The following is a 16695-nucleotide window of genomic DNA, read 5'->3' as shown; positions in this document are numbered from 1 at the left end:
ATAAAGATGCTTATATGTGATTCACATCAGTAGTTGCTAACTAGGTAAATGTTAAAGACTTACATTCAAGTGCTTGAAGAACTTCTGCAGAAAAATTCGATTACTAAAAATCTTTGCTCAGATCCTTCTCAGGCTTATTAAAGATGAGATGACATACAAACCACCAATAGTGGTATTTAAACCCAATTACTTTTAAGGTAGGTCAGATACAGCTGTTCAGGCATTACAGAAGAGGGTCCATTGACATTAAAAATGTTACTTAAAAAAAAAAAACCTCATAGAGTCTGCTGGCATTTCATACAAACCACTGGAGGAGGTAGTAATATAAAGTGTTGGAATTTAAAATACAAGGTCAGTACTAACTGTAAACATTTCTAAAGCATCATATTTAATTCTTTATAACATATGTAGTGAAAAGAAATTAGAATTCATAAAAAATAAAAAAGCAAAAAATAGAAATATTTAGTGAATTTACTCAAGTGAAGGGCGCTTAAATGATACAGAACTGAAAATATTAGAAATTTATATACAATGAAAAGTAAATATAAATTAGCTAATTCCACAGACAGTTCCAGTTAATAAGCATTCATACAAATACATATTCATCTTTTTCTTTTACATAGGAGTAACACATACATACATAATTCTGGCAAAAAAAATCAGAGATTCTGAAATATTCTCAAGCTTTAAAAATGATGTGGAACAGTTTTAATAACATTCTATATAAATGGAAACCCCTGATTTAATTCCATGATTTTATCATGCCAGAAACATGTCTGGTTTAAATTTTTTTTAAACAGATATTGGTATCATACACATTGGCTTATTAATAATTAAGGCATTTTGTATACACAGTATCTCAGTGTGGACAAAAAATTTTTAGTATTGATTACTTGCTATGATGTTTTTAACTTTCAAAGTCTTTCCAACATAAGAAAATAGCTGCACACATTTAAGTGTTTTATACAACACAATCTTCAAAAGACTGCGGTCTTTGTGGTTCCTAGAAATAAGTCCTGTCTTATTTTTTCACACAGTATAAATTATATTCTTATGCAGGATTGCAATAAGACCCAGTAGTTCTTAAACAATGCTACCAAACACCATGTAAATCCCAAATGCAGCAAAGGCGAACAATCTTCATAGTGCACTTTCACCTCATTGAAGCTGAAGCTGCTCCTTTCAGATATTTTTCCACTTCAATGTGAAGTAGATGATTAGCTTCCATTAGTGGTTTCATTATGTAGCTTCTTAAAGAAAAAAATGGTTTGATTTCTTCCACATTTGGTTCTCAGATGATACATTCTTAATGGAAATCATAGTCCAGGGATGTTTTAAGTAACCAAATGCTCTCTAGTAGACAAAGTTTCTCAATTCAACTGTAATAAATAAGCATCTACATCCTTAGAGAATAAAACAAAAATAATTCATTAGCCAGTACAGTAAGTACACATATACACAATCCATTTTCCTCTCCCATTTTACCACTTGAAATGCCTTCATTTCCCTTTGTGACCTTTTGAGGGTAAAAGATGTGTCTTAGAAATTTTTTTTTTAAGATTTATTTTATTTATTGATGCATATAAGCACTGGGGTGTAGGCCAGAGATGTGTGGGGGGTGGGGTGAGAGAATTCACCAGAGACAGTAGGGAGCAGAACAAGTGGATCTACTGAAATATACTGCTGAGGGGAGCAGCAGGCCAGACAGGAAAGGTCTGCTGTGTAATGTGGGTCAGCTCCCTGGCCAGGGATTAAACTCGTGCTGCAGTAGCTTGGAAATAGCTTGGCAGCACTGTGACTTAACCCCTACGCCACCGGGAGGCCCTTAGAAATCCTTTTTATCTATATATGTTTAGCAATGGGTCTCATACATAGCCCATATTGAATATGTATTTTCTAGGTGCTGAATGTTTTGATTCCTGTGCCAAAACAACTGCTTCAATACCTAAGCAAAATCACTAAATCATTCACAGTAATTTCTTCAGTGTCACATAAATTTTAGACCAGCTTGATGATAGCCCGATTTTTGCACTCAAGAAAATAATATTTGGGGGCCCCCCTGGTGGTGCAAGGTGTTAAGATACAACTTATGAAACTGTCCGCAGCTACTGCAGCACAAGGTCGATCCTGGACCAGGGAGCTACCCACATGGCACAGCAGACCTCTCCTATCTCACCTGCTGCTCCCCTCAGCAGTGTACTTCAGTCAATCTGCCTGTTCTGTTCCCCACTCTGTCTCTGGTGAAACATCTCACCCCCCATAACTCTGGCCTGTACCCCAGCTCTTTTATGCATAAATAAATCTTTAAAAAAAAAAGAAAATGATATTTAATGGTTTAATATTGCAAGGTTTTATGATTTAATGAACTTCACAGAACTTCTAATCAATCAATATTCAGTAATTAATGTGTTCAATATCCTAAGACCATGTTCAGTAGTTTCTCCTTTGCAAAAAATTATAATTGAAAGAAAAACTTTTCAATGCAAATTTCTAGGGAAATGGTAATTGTTCAGTTATATATCAAGAATATAAAGGACTTCTAGAACATAGTTGATATATCTTAAATGCTCTTTTTCTATCAACTTTTACTTCATTTCACTCCCAACCCCCACTATCAAAATAACAACAAATTAAAACAAAACAACAAAAACTTCAAGGAAATTGATGTTTGTTTTTAAGATTTTCAACATTAACAATTCCACATTTGTATTTCATTTATACACAGTGGTAACACACTTGCTTGATATAACGGTGAAAACTTGACATCTGTGAAGTAGTTTTCAAAGCGGCGGCTGGGAGCCTTTACAGTGAAATTATATTACCTGTCACATTTGAACTGGGCTAAAGACCTTTGGACTCGACCAAAAAGCAATTGTTTTAAGAAATCATCAAGCAATTGTTGGAGAAGTCATCCAGATCATGAGAACTGGCTATAATGGACTTTAAGCCAGAAGTACAGAATCCCTCCTACCACTGTCTTTAGTGTTCCCTTGAATTTTTCTCCCTTCCCTCTCCCTCTTAACCTCAGAAACTTCAGTTATCAATGTCTGCTAGCTTTCTTTCTTTTCATCCTGTCTAGAGAATCGGTAACTAGCTATGCATAACCAAGAATAATTTAAGTGTGTTAACACTAACCAACTTTTTCTTTTCCATTAGTTTAATTCCACTCCATTAACCTTCAGTACTGATTATACTAGCTTGCAGTGTATTCTAATATCTGCAAATGATTTGTTTGCTTTTTCCCCTCCTACCACCACCCTTAATATTGCTATGATCCTTTCATCCTTCCTTCTCCCTCCTAACCTCAGAAACTTCAGTTGTCAGTGTCTGCTACTTCATAATTATTTTGCTTTGTCAGTTCACCTTTGTTTCCTTACATTTTTACTCATATATGTGAAATCATCCTGTATGTCTTTATCTTTCTGACTTCCTTTACTTCTCATAATCCTCTTAAGGTCCTCCCATTTTGCTGTAAATTGTAACATTTCATTTTCCATTAAATCTGAACAGTATTCCACTGTGCGTGTACATACCACTTCTTCTTTAGCCTACCAGCTATAGTGGGCACTTAGGTTGCTTCCAAATCCTAACTACAAACTTTTTGGTTTTGACCCCTTTAATTAAACTTCCTCTTTTCTTCCCATGAAAAACCTGGCTTTGCCCCACCTGTAGACATCTTTTCTACCTGAAATCTGTGTAACCTGAAATGCAATTTTCTGAATCCAACTAAACATGCTTTGCCTTTTTGTCTCCTGAACTTTCGGGTTAATATCATTTTGATTATTTTCTTGAAGGTATACAAAAAGAATTTTACAAGTCTATGTAAAAAAGCCACCTGTTTAGAATATAATACTTTTTTTTTTTAAATCAAAGAATGTTTTTATATTTCTGACTAAAGCCCATTTATGGCAGCAGTATGCCCAGTAAAAGCATGGAAACACTTTTTAACAATGATTTTTTTTTACTGAAATAATACTTTTACTAGCAATATTTTCTCGAGTTTAAATATTAAAATACTAAGACAAACAAATCGATATAGACCAATGTCAGATTCATCCTGTGGTTTGAACAGTTTACTTTCCCTAAAAAGCATGACATCAACAAAAGTCCAGTAAAATTGAATAGCCCAAACCTTCTGAATGTGTTCCTCACCTCTTGCTTTCTATGCATCACTCTTTTCTGATACATTCTTTCCTGGAGTCTTAACTTTTTTTCAAATATTTTTCTTTAATTGGAAGTAAGTCATTAAATATCTTCTGCACATTATCTGTGTTTCTGTATATGAAATATATTCAATGGCTAATTCCTGAGTTCACATTTAGATCTAGCCGATGTCAAACATTTACTGATATGAAATTAACTTCAGACCTTATTAGAACAGAACTGAACTATTTTGCTGAGAGATTTGAAAGATTCATTAACAAATGCAGATTACTAACATATTACTCCTAACTTTAAAATAAGCTTAAATACAGATCTTAAGTTTAACATGTTAAGTTTAAATAAAGCTTACCTTAGCTATATTACCAGTATATCCTGGAACCAAAGTAAGATGGTTTTCCTGTTCCCACAATCCACTTAATTGTTGTTTTAAAATCTGAATATTTCTAGATGAAATAAAAAGATGCCAGTATAATATGATATGAACTTTGGTGGCAAAAACTCCTAATGAAAACAGTTTTAAAATGTTCAAGTATTTATGAGGAGAAAATTATACTATATGAAGTCAAACATCTCTTTAAAATAGTACATGTCTATTATGGGAAGTATAGGTTACTTAGTTATTAAAGCAGACTTTAAAAAACAAACAAACAGGCATTTGAAGAACTAGAAGACCCAAAGAAATGGAAAAATATTTCCTGTTCAAAGCAACTTTACAGATTCAATGCAATTCCAATAAAAATCTCAATGGAATTCTTCAAAGAAATGAAACAAATATTGTTGAAATTCATATGGAATCACAAAACACCCTGAATAGCAATAGCTCTCCTGACTAAAAGGGGGAAGAATGAGGAATTACACTCCCAGATTTCAAACAGTACTACAAAGCCATTAAAGTTAAAACGGGATGGTATTGGAACAAAATCAGACACACAGACGAATGGAATCAAATTGAAAGCCCAGAAATAAAACCACACAAATATGGTCAACTGATCTACGGCAAAGGAGCAAAGAATATACACTGGAGCAAGGAAAACCTTGTCAATAAGTGGTGTTGGTAAAACTGGAACTGCAACATACAAAATAATGAAGCTAGAATACTGTCTCACACCATATAAAAAAAAAAAAAACCCTCAAAATGGATAAAAGATTTGAATGTAAGAATATATAGAAGAGGGCCTCCCCGGTGGCGCAGCGGTTGAGCTCTGGGTTGCGAAGCTGCCCGCGGCCTCTGCGGCGCCGGTTCGATCCCCGGCTGCTCCCCGGCCACCAGAGGAGGGTCCCACATGGCGCGCAGACCTCTCCTGCCGCCCGCTGCTCCCCTCAGCAGTGTACTTCGGTCCTTCTGCCTGCTCTGCTCCCTGCTCTGGCTCTGGTGAATTCTCTCACCCTCCCGTGCTTCTGACTGTACCCAGTGCATGTATAAACAAAACAAAACAAACAAACAAACAAATAAATAAATAAAACATTGAACTTTGACAAAGTTTAAAAAAAAAAAAGAATATATAGAAGAGAACACAATATATAGAAGAGAACACAGTCAAAACACTCCACGACATAAACATCAGACACATCTTTGAGGATTCAGCTCCAGAAGCAAGGAAAACAAAGAGAAGATAAACAGCTGGGACTACATCGAACTAAAAAGCTTGTAGACAGCAAAAGAGACAGTAGTCAAAAGGAAGAGACATCCCATGAAATGGGAGAAAATATTTGCACGGCATACAACTAATAAGAGACTGATATCAAAGATCTATAAAGACCTTACGCAATTCAACAAAATCAAAGTGAAACAACCCAATCAAAAAAAAATGGGCAGAACTAAAAAGACACTTCTCCAAAGAAGAAATGCAAATGGTCAACAGGCGTATGAAATAATGTTCAACATCACTAATTATAAGGGATATGCAAATCAGAACCACAATGAGATATCACCTCACTCCAGTGAGCATGGCCCACATTAAAAAAACTGGAAACAACAAATGCTGGCAAGGATGTGGAGGCAAGGAACCTTCTTACACTGCTGCTAGGAATGCAAACTGGTCCAGCCACTATGGACAGCTGTGAGGAATTCCTCAGAACACTGAAATTGGATCTAACAGTGATTCCACTCCTAAGAATCTACCCAAGGAACACAAAAACATTAATTCAAAAGGAAACCTGCTCTCCTTAGTTTCCTGCAGCACTCTTCACAAGAGCCAAGACAGGGAAACAACCCAAATGCCCCAACATGACGAATGGAGCAAGAGGTGGTGCATACACACAATGGAGGATTACTCAGCGATCAAAAAAAGACAAACTCATGTCATTTGCTGCAACATGGATGGAGCTGAAAGGGATTTATGCTAGCTGAAGTAAGTCAGAAGAAAAAAGATAAGTATCAGCTGGTTTTATTTATATGCAGAATATAGAGCAACTGAACAAAGGTTCAGGAAAAAGACAAAACCTTCAAGTTGACCATAGATCTGAGGCCAACAGCAAGGAAGGGGAAGGAAGGAGGGTCAAAACAGGGGAGGAAAGAGCACAAGGGACTGTGGTGATGGATCATGGGTGCTCTGGTGGTGGGAGAACCACGGGGACCACACCTGAGGGGAGAAACTAAATACTGTACAAAAATGAACAACAATGATAAGAAAAAAAAAAATTTAGTGGCATGAGTTTACCTATAAATGTGTACTTACCCATCATTTATAATTTCTGTTTTGGATGACAGTTCTGACCACCACCTTTTTATGACTGCTTGAAGCCAGTTTAAACCAACTATTACATATCTGAAATGACATTTTGTCACAAAATTCAAGTGTTTTCATTCAAGAAGCCTTTACAAAAGGTGATTCTTCCCCTCCACCCTTGCCCCCCCAAAACCTCACATAGACACACTGATCTCTCCCCACCTTGAAAATGTACATATGTAACTTATCTATAAGTGGTTTTTTAATTGTTCTTGAGCTATTTCATATTCTTTTCCTAATTGGATATTCCTAAGCTCCTTGAAAACAGAAACCATGTATGTCTCATGGAGCTCAAGCTATTATTATGCACTCATAAGTCACAAAGAGAAGGATTTTGAAAGAAAAATAGGAATTAGTACTTACTCTTCAAATTTGCTTTTAAGTAGTGACTTTACTAGAGGCAATAAATCTACACAGCAGCCAAGTGAGATATATTGTTTTTCTTCCTGTAAACTAAAATAAAGAAATACTAAATTATAAAAATATGTGCAGGACATAATTTGTCCTTCTCTGACCTTATTATGAAAAATATTCAGATTTACCTATTAGTAAGTACAGGCAGGCAATCCACCACAACACCGAGGTCTTCTATCCTGTGGGTACAAAAAAATAGCATTGTTTAGAGAGCTGATTTCCTATTTAATATGATAACGTTAACATAGCTTTTGAGAAATTCATTCATTCAGCAAATCCCAGTGTCTAAGATGAGTGTGGTGCTAGGGACACAGTCCTGAAAAGAGAGAGGGCTTGTATTTCTGTGTGTGTGTGTGTGTGTATGTGTGTGTGTGTGTGTGTAGTGGGGGGAGAAGGCAGACAGATAAAAAACAAATGAGTGACATTAATATAGAGTATATTACTAATGTTAAGTGCTACTGAGAAAAGTAAAACAGGAAAGAAATAGTGAAGACATACATACTTTTATAGAACGTGGTCAAAAAAGGTCTCACTGGGCCTCCCTGGTAACACAAGGGGTTAAGACCCAACCTATGAAAGCAATCCGCAGCCACTGCAGCACGAGTTCGATCCCTGGCCAGGGAAATACCCGCATGGCGCAGCAGACCTCTCCTGACTTGCCCACTGCTTCCCTCAGCAGTGTATTTCAGTCAGTCTGCCTGTTCTGCTCCCCACTCTGTCTCTGGTGAATCCTCTCACCCCCTACAACTCTGGCCTGTACCACAGTTCTTGTATGCATAAATAAATAAATCTTTAAAAAAAAAAAAAGATCATACTAAGGTAACATTTGAGAAGAGACTAGAAAACAGCAAGGAAGGTAATGATTAAAATGATTAAAATTTTCAAATAAAGGCGATTTTTAAAGGTTAAGTTTTCCCATATTGAAATCTCTTCGTTTTATAGATATGCAACTTAGTCTGAAAAGGTAACAGCTTTGTTCATTCTGACAAAGCACATGGTTTTCTGTATTTTGGTTACTTTTAGACTGATGAGGAATGTAATTTAAACCATATTATCTCTACTGAAGCTAAACATAGAAAGTTAAAAATTTTAGCCAATAATAACATAAAAAGAAGAGGCACTTCAAGATAACACACTGGAAATTACTTTTACTTAACAAAAGGCATAAAAAGTCACACTAACCTCACCAAATAAGCTACCAGTTCACTTATACTTCTTTTTCTCCAGAAAGTTAAAGCTACATTCAATCTCAAATTCCTGCTGAACAAAACTTGTGCCATTGTTTCATGGTCCTGAGAAACCTGCAAGGCAGTAATCAATTTGTTAAAACATACTGAAACATGACATGAAATAGTTTTTTTCAATTATATTACTCCGGTAGACATTTCAAAATTATGCAAAGTTGCAGATGAACATAGTAAACAAATGATATGAATAAATTGAGGGCGTTTTTAATACATTATTTGCTATCATTTTTCTTTTAAATCTCAATAATTTATTAAATAAATCATTTTAGCTTACCAACAAACCTACAATTCATTTCATAAAGTGAATTAATGAAAAAATAAATATATAAGCTGGTCATTACTAGTGAAGAGGGCTAGGAGTCATGAAATTCTGTTCTGTGACAAGTATTTAATTCATTTATTTTTTTCTATGTAGTATATTCTTCTTGTAAAAAGTTTAAATAATGCATAACTGTAAAAGATAAAAGTGAATACTTTCTACCTTCTTTTCTTTTTTTAAAGCTACCTTTTTTTTTTAAAGATTTATTTATTTATTTATACTGGGTACAGTCAGAAGCACAGGAGGGTGAGAGAATTCACCAGAGCCAGAGCGGGGAACAGAACAGGCAGACTGATGAAACACACTGCTGAGGGGAGCAGCAGGCGCAGCAGGAGAGGTCTGTCACGCCATGTGGGACCCTCACTGGTGGCCAGGGATCGAACCGGCGCTGCAGAGGTTGCAGGCAGCTTCGCAGTCCAGCGCTCAACCGCTGCACCACCAGGGTAGGCCCACTTTCTACCTTCTTTATAAAAAAAAAAAAAATCACCACCTAATGTTACACTCTCCAAAAGTAATCACAGTTAACAGACTGATATGTATCTTTCAACCATTCTCTAGACAAAGACAAATTAGATACACGTAAAATTAAAATAATACTGTATTTTTCAAAATCTTGCCTTTTCACTTATTATGAAGATTTTCTAATATCAAAACATAGATAAATCTCATGTTTAAGTAATAATTACATTCTTTTTTATAATTCTAATTTTTTTTTAAGATTGATTTATTTATGCTTATAAGAGCTGGGGTAGAGGCCATAGATGCAGGGGGTGAGAGGATCCACCAGTGACAGAGTGGGGAATAGAACAGGTAGACTGGCTGAAATACACTGCTGAGGGGAGCAGTGGGCAAGACAGGAGAGGTCTGCCTCACCATGTGGGTTTCTCCCTGGCTGGCTGGGGATCGAACTCATGCTGCAGAGGCTGTGGACTGCTTTATAGAGCAGTTCTTAACCCCTTGCGCCACCAGGGAGGCCCAATAATTATATTCTTATGTACTGTAACCTATTTAGGTTGATTCTAGTTTTTCCCTATTAAAACTATGCATCAATGAACATCTTGATGTATGTACATACATATACAAATAGACTAATTTTAGAATTAAAATAGCTAAATCAAAGGTTATATTTATTTGAACTTTGACAAAATGATACAGTATCACTCTTAGGTTTAGGCTTTCAGAACAGGTACTAGATAATCAGGAAGAAAGGTTTGAAACAACAAAAGAGCAATCAATAAACTATTAACTAAGTGCAAGGTTAAGGAAGATTGGTGAAGTCAAAATGAGAGAGCAAAGTATAAGGAGGTCCTTGAAAACATGTCTCACTGTGGCATTAATTGAAATGCACAACTGAAACGTCATCTCAAGGTATTTGCACTCACTGTGCTTATTCCCTCACTTTAATTGAAGAATCAATGTAGGTTCCAATTTGGCTGGATTTTTGGGTTACTCACATATTCTTTTCCTTCATATATCGTTTCTATGATTATCTGACAAATGTTGGCCTTATCACTTCTATAACTACATGAAAATAGAGGGACTGTTTTTTACTAATCTATCTCTCAGAGGCTGCAGAATACCTTACACAGCATTATTTATCCACAAATAAATATTTGTGGATGAATTAGAATGACAGTAATTTCTCTTTAACACTAAGGTTAAGTTATCATCATATGTTCCAGGGTTCATGATAATTCACTATTAAATCAAATTCTCTCTGCTTCCTCTTTTCTTACAGATAATATACACACTTCCTTCACCTCCCCTAGCATTGCTAACTTTCTATTATTCCAAGATATTATTTTTACAAAGATGTTTTCTTTTTTTTCTTTTTAATTTATTTATTTATACAAGCACCGGGTACAGTCAGAAGCTCGGGAGAGTGAGAGAATTCACCAGAGCCAGAGTGGGGAGCAGAACAGGCAGACAGGCGAAGTACACTGCTGAGGGGAGCAGCGGGCGTGACAGGAGAGGTCTGTGCGCCATGTAGGACCCTCGCCAGTGGCCGGGGATAGAACCGGAGCTGCAGAGGCTAAGGGCAGCTTCGCAGCCCAGCGCTCAACTGCTGCGCCACCAGGGAGGCCCCAAAGATGTTTTCACTTAGAATCTTTCCTTACCTCATTTCATTATGGTTTTAGTTAATAACACTTTCCTTTCATTTAGTCCATATTTATCCTAAATATGATGTTCATCTTCATTCACTTATATACACTTATGACTATTTTAATTTAAAAAGATTTTTTGTCTGCTCATCTGCCATATAAAATGCTTTTAAAGCTGTCATGCCAGAAACAATACTGTTTACCAAATAACAAAGAAACTAAGGTACTGTAATGTTATATATTCATAAAAAACTACAGAAGTTTATTTGATCACATGGAAAAATAACCATATTAAATATAAACATTGGGGCCTCCCCGATGGCGCAGTGGTTGAGTGCTGGGCTGCAAAGCTGTCCGCAGCCTCTGCAGCGCTGGTTCGTTCCCCGGCCGCCAGCGAGGGTCCCACATGGCGCACAGACCTCTCCTGCCTTGCCCGCTGCTCCCTTCAGCAGTGTATTTCGTCAGTCTGCCTGTTCTGCTCCCCACTCTGGCTCTGGTGAATTCTCTCACCCTCCCGCGCTTCTGACAGTACCCAGTGCTTGTATAAATAAATCCTTAAAAATAAATAAATATAAACATAAAGTTATCAAACAATATGTATAGCATGAAGAAAAATAATTTAAAAATATTATTTCCAAATGTTGAGGTTATGAGTAACTTTTTCCTTCTGGGTTTAACTTTCACGACATGTATAACAAACATTTATTTTTTTAAAAAAAGTGTTTATTTATTTATGCATAGAAGAGCTGGGGTGTAGGCCAGAGGTGGGGGGATGGGGTAGGGAAGAGGATTCACCAGAGACAGAGTGGGGAGCAGAACAGGCAGATCTACTGAAATACACTGCTGAGGGGAGCAGTGGGCAGGAGAGGTCTGCTGCGCCATGTGGGTAGCTCCCTGGCCAGGACTCAACTCATGCTGCAGATAACTTCATAGTGCTGAGACTTCATACCTTGCGCCACCAAGAAGACCCATTTAATAAAAATTATTGTAAACTTGTGTCTTTCTAAATTTTATTGTCATTTCTTCAAATATCTTTTTACTTACTTTTTTGAGGTATAATTTACATAAAACACTCATTGAAAGTAAATAATTCGATGATTTTTAATAAATTTACAGAAATGTATAACCATTATCACAATTAAGTTTTACAATATTTTACCAGCCTCCCAAGTCACCTTGTGCTTGCTGAAACAACTAATTTTACCTGAGCCAGAAGAACATCACATGTCAGCAGGTTTATCAGAACAAAGCTTCCACTAGGATTTTGAAAACCCATCACAATGTGCCTGGAGTCTGACTCCGGTGGTACACTTTTTAGGCAAGATTCTTTCTTTACCTCCCTTTAAATTTCTAATGGCCAATCTGTCATTATGGATAAATATAATAGCCTGTCAATCATTTCATTCCAACTCATGTATCAATCACTAACTGAGAGAAATGGAATAAACTGGTGATTCAAATTTGGTTATTCTAGAAATTGTGTTAGGGAGTTACTAGCATTCAAATAAGTCTGAATTCAATAGGTGGTGAATTATTCTGTTATTTGGACTACTCTGTTATTCTGCAAAGTATGGTAAAGAAAAAACCCAATAGTAAAACAAGAATAAAGTTAAACATATAAATTACTTACCTCAGAAAAAAATGTACTATATTTTGATGATGGGTTTTCTGTCTGTGGAGAACTAGAATCACTGGAGTTAACCACATATGTTCGACTATCAGGGCGTAATTTCTCAGGCAGATGGCCTGCACAAGCCAGTTCATTTTCTTTATTTGCCATGTCACAGTCCCCACTTGTAGGGGACTGCTTTTTTCTGTAACAAGGATTTGGAAAAGGATGAACTTTCTTTCTGCGATAGATCACCTTATGTAGTTTATCTGGACTTTTCACAGCTTGTCCAACTGTTCTGTAAAAAGAAGGGATTTTCATAAATGAGTAAGAACATGAAAATTTTAAAAAGTTTTTAAACAGAAAGATTTACTAGGCCACATTCTGTGGTAACACCTACTAAATTAGAAGTAAGCAGCATTTTAAAAAAATCTCAACTCTTAGATTGAAGAAGAAAATAAAAGAAACCATCTGGAAAGCAAGGAACAGGATATTTTACAACAAATGACAATAAAATAAGGCCTAATAACTGATGCTTTTAAAATGAAACATTATAGGCTTTGTGGAAGAAAATGAAAACATTTTCTAGTAGCCTAATCCTTTAACAAAGTGACACAATCATTATCCAAAATTTTAAAATTTATTTAATTCAGGTAGTATATTTAATTTTATTTGAGTAAGATAAACCACAAAAGAGCAAATTTCATGGTTTAGGATAGTAGTTCTCAAATGTTTTGGTTTCAAGATATTTTGCGCTCAACTTCTTGAGGTCTGATAAGAAATATTTTTATATGGGCAGTATCTACTGACATTTACTATATCAGAATCAAAAACTGAGAAAAATTGTTCATCCATTTTAAAAAATAATACTCATTACATTTTAACACAGAATATTTTACCCAAAAAAACTCCTTTATTTTCTAAAACAAAAAAATAGAGTGAGAAAAATTTTACATTTTTGCAAAAATTTTAATATCTGGTTTAGCAGAAGACAGATGGATTCTCATATCTGCTTCTGCATTCAACCTATTGTCAGATTAATAGCCTTTCAAAAGCTCTCCTACACTTGCAGGAGAGTGAAAATAAATAGATAAACATATCACCCAAAGCAGTGATAGTGAAGGCAAAGATAAACAGCTGGGACTACATCACATTAAAGAGCTTCTGCACAGCAAAAGAGACAATAACCAAAACAAAGAGAAACCCCACCAACTGGGAGAACATTTTTGCACCCAACACTAATGATAAAGGACTGATCACAAAAATCTGCAAAGAGCTGATGAGACTCAGCAACAACAAAGAAAATAATCCAGTCAAAAAATGGGCAGAAGAGCTAAAAAGAAACTTCTCTGAAGAGGAAATGCAAATGGCCAACAGGCATATGAAAAAATGTTCAACATCACTTGTCATCAGGGAAATGCAAATCAAAACTACCATGAGATACCATCTTACACCAGTGAGAATGGCACATATTAAAAAAACTAGCAACAACAAATGCTGGCGAGGGTGTGGAGAAAAAGGAACTCTTCTGCACTGCTGGTGGGAGTGCAAACTGGTCCAAGCACTATGGAGAGCTGTGTGGAGATTTCTGGACCTACTAAACATAGAGCTTCCAAATGATCCAGCAATTCCACTCCTAGGTATTTACCCAAAGGACACAGAAACATCCATTCCAAAGAACACCTGCACCCCTATGTTTATAGCAGCACTATTTACAATAGCTAAGCTTTGGAAACAGCCCAAATGCCCAAAAATAGATGACTGGATCAAGAAGATATGGTACATATATGCCATGGAATATTACTCAGCATTCAAAAAAAGATAAACACATGCAATTTGCAGCAAAATGGATGGCGTTGGAAGGGATCATGCTCAGCAAAATAAGCCAAAAAGAAAAAGAAAAATACCGGATGGTCTCACTCATAGCAGGAATCTAGAAAACTTAAATAAGGGACCAGGAAAATGAATATAAGAAAGTGAAAATCAAAATCAACAAAAAACTATGAACCAGAGACACTTTTGGGGGGGTGGGGGGCGGGAGGGGAGGGATTGGGGTCAGAATGGAGGGTTTGCAATTGTATGGGGGAATATAAAAATAAAATTTATTATTTAAATAAAAAAATAAATAAATAGATAAACATGATCTCGGTATTCTTGTTAATATAGTTTTGAATGCATAGACTCACTAAAATAACGAGTCTGAGAATGAATGCCACTTTTACCACTTTCTGGGTTCTGACTAGGAACAACTCACTTCTCTGATCTTTAATTTTCTCATAATAGGGCTAACGATACCTATCTAGTACAACTGCTGTAAGGATTTTAGTGATAATGTTGGTGTAGTTAGTGCCATGCCTTCCACAAAGGACCAGCTGGACAATACTATTATAATAAAAGAGAGTACTTGTTTATTTTTCCTATTTTCACTTTTTTTTTTTAAAAAGATTTATTTATTTATACAAGCACTGTGTATCGTCAGAAGCTCAGGAGGATGACAGAATTCACCAGAGCCAGAAGGGGGAACAGACAGGCAGACTGACAAAATACACTGCTGAGGGGAGCAGCGGGAGCTGCTGGAGAGGTCTGTTGTGCCATGTGGGACCCACGCCCGCGGCCGGAGATCGAATGGGCGCTGCAGAGGCTGCAGGCAGCTTCGCAGCCCAGGGCTCAACCACTGCGCCACCAGGGGATGCCCCCTATTTTCACTCTTAACTAGCTTTCAATATTTGCTCTTTCCCACAAACTTTAAAGAAGCTCTTACCTATTTATGTAAGCAGCCAACTGTTTAGGAGATTTCTTAACCTGAAAAACAAAAGTAGGTAACTGCAGCATAGTTAAGATCTTTAACAACAACATATAAACTATGTGATTGATATCAACAAATCTGAAATTGGTCAGGTTTTTCAGTTAAATCCTTTTCAGTTTTAATGCTATAATCTCAATCATTAATTACAACAACATAGTGTGTCACTATTTTTGGGAAAGCAATATATCCATCTCCCTATTTTCCATGCCACTCCCCACATGTTAAATTTACAGGATGCTTAATAAGAAAGTTGAATTTTAGTATGGTTTAGAAGAAATATATCAGCGCTAATGAGTCTTGCACTAGAAAATAAAAGCATCTCTGAGTTTTTCTTTTCTTCTTAATGTTCAAATCATATCACGTCAAAGCAGTATTCTATAGCCAAAAAGTTTTTAGAGCTTTTGGAATATAAACAATTTCCAATATTTCACTAATTCTACTTAGTTCTAGACAGTAAGCAGAATTTAACCAGAACAATTCATACATTATTCTAGAATATCACAGAATATCTAAGAGCTTTAGACTATCTGTGATGGACAAAATGATTTCTTGTGCCCAAAAATCCTTGTGAAGATCCTAACCCCAAAGTCAGAGTATTGGAGATAGGGTTTTGGGGAGATAATTAGGTCATGATGATGGAGACCTCATGGGCTGAACTGGCATAAGGAGCCCATAATATTCTCTTGCCTCCTCTACTATACAAGGACACAAAGAGACAGCCATCTAGGAGCCAGGAATTGGGCCCTTACCAGATACCAAATCTGCTAGGGCTTTGATCTTGGCCTTAACAGCTTCCAAAACTGTGAGAAAAAACTCCTGTTGTTTATAAGCTACACAGGCTGTGGTATTCTGTGACAGCAAACTGAACAGACTATGATACTGTCTTATCAATTACCTAGAAGCCATGAACTTACCTCCTTCATGTTCTTATTAGTGAAATTAGAGGTTCTTTTTCTAGGAAGATCAATGGAGTGATCCTCAATATTATTACAAAAGTTTCGTTTTTTAACATTGTGGGTTTTAGTTGCCATAATCTCTTAAATACCTAGACAACAAAATAAAAAAATGGAAAGTACAAAAAGCAAAGAGTCTGGTTATTTTCTTAACACACATACAAAAATATAACAGCTTTATACTATATAAAAGAGGCTTACAAGTAAAGCAGAAGATTACAGTTCTAACCTACACGTTCTTTTAAACCTTAAACACAGAGGAAGCACAAGGTAAAGCATCCCAAGAAATTAAAACTCTTCCTATTCTTTTTAGTTGCAACCAGTTATAACATAGCGTGTATTTTTTTTTGCC

General features: G+C 36.1%; 1 protein-coding gene across 1 annotated transcript; it reads right to left on the bottom strand.

Annotated features, from left to right (window-relative positions):
• Window positions 1-1217: 1217 nt before the first annotated feature.
• Window positions 1218-16421, bottom strand: KATNBL1 (katanin regulatory subunit B1 like 1; the record flags this gene model as incomplete). The annotated part of the gene is made up of 9 exons (XM_084241112.1): window positions 1218-1247; window positions 4514-4607; window positions 6843-6932; window positions 7257-7346; window positions 7436-7486; window positions 8490-8608; window positions 12606-12882; window positions 15346-15386; window positions 16305-16421. 9 exons carry the CDS (start codon window positions 16419-16421, stop codon window positions 1218-1220), a joined length of 909 nt encoding a protein of 302 aa, XP_084097238.1.
• Between the last annotated feature and the right edge of the window lie 274 nt (window positions 16422-16695).

The sequence above is a fragment of the Talpa europaea genome, assembly GCF_964194135.1.
Source record: "Talpa europaea genome assembly, chromosome: 8".
Classification (NCBI taxonomy): Eukaryota; Metazoa; Chordata; class Mammalia; order Eulipotyphla; family Talpidae; genus Talpa; species Talpa europaea.
The sequence above is the reverse complement of the archived record's forward strand: the minus strand, read 5'-3'. Positions and strand labels throughout refer to the sequence as shown.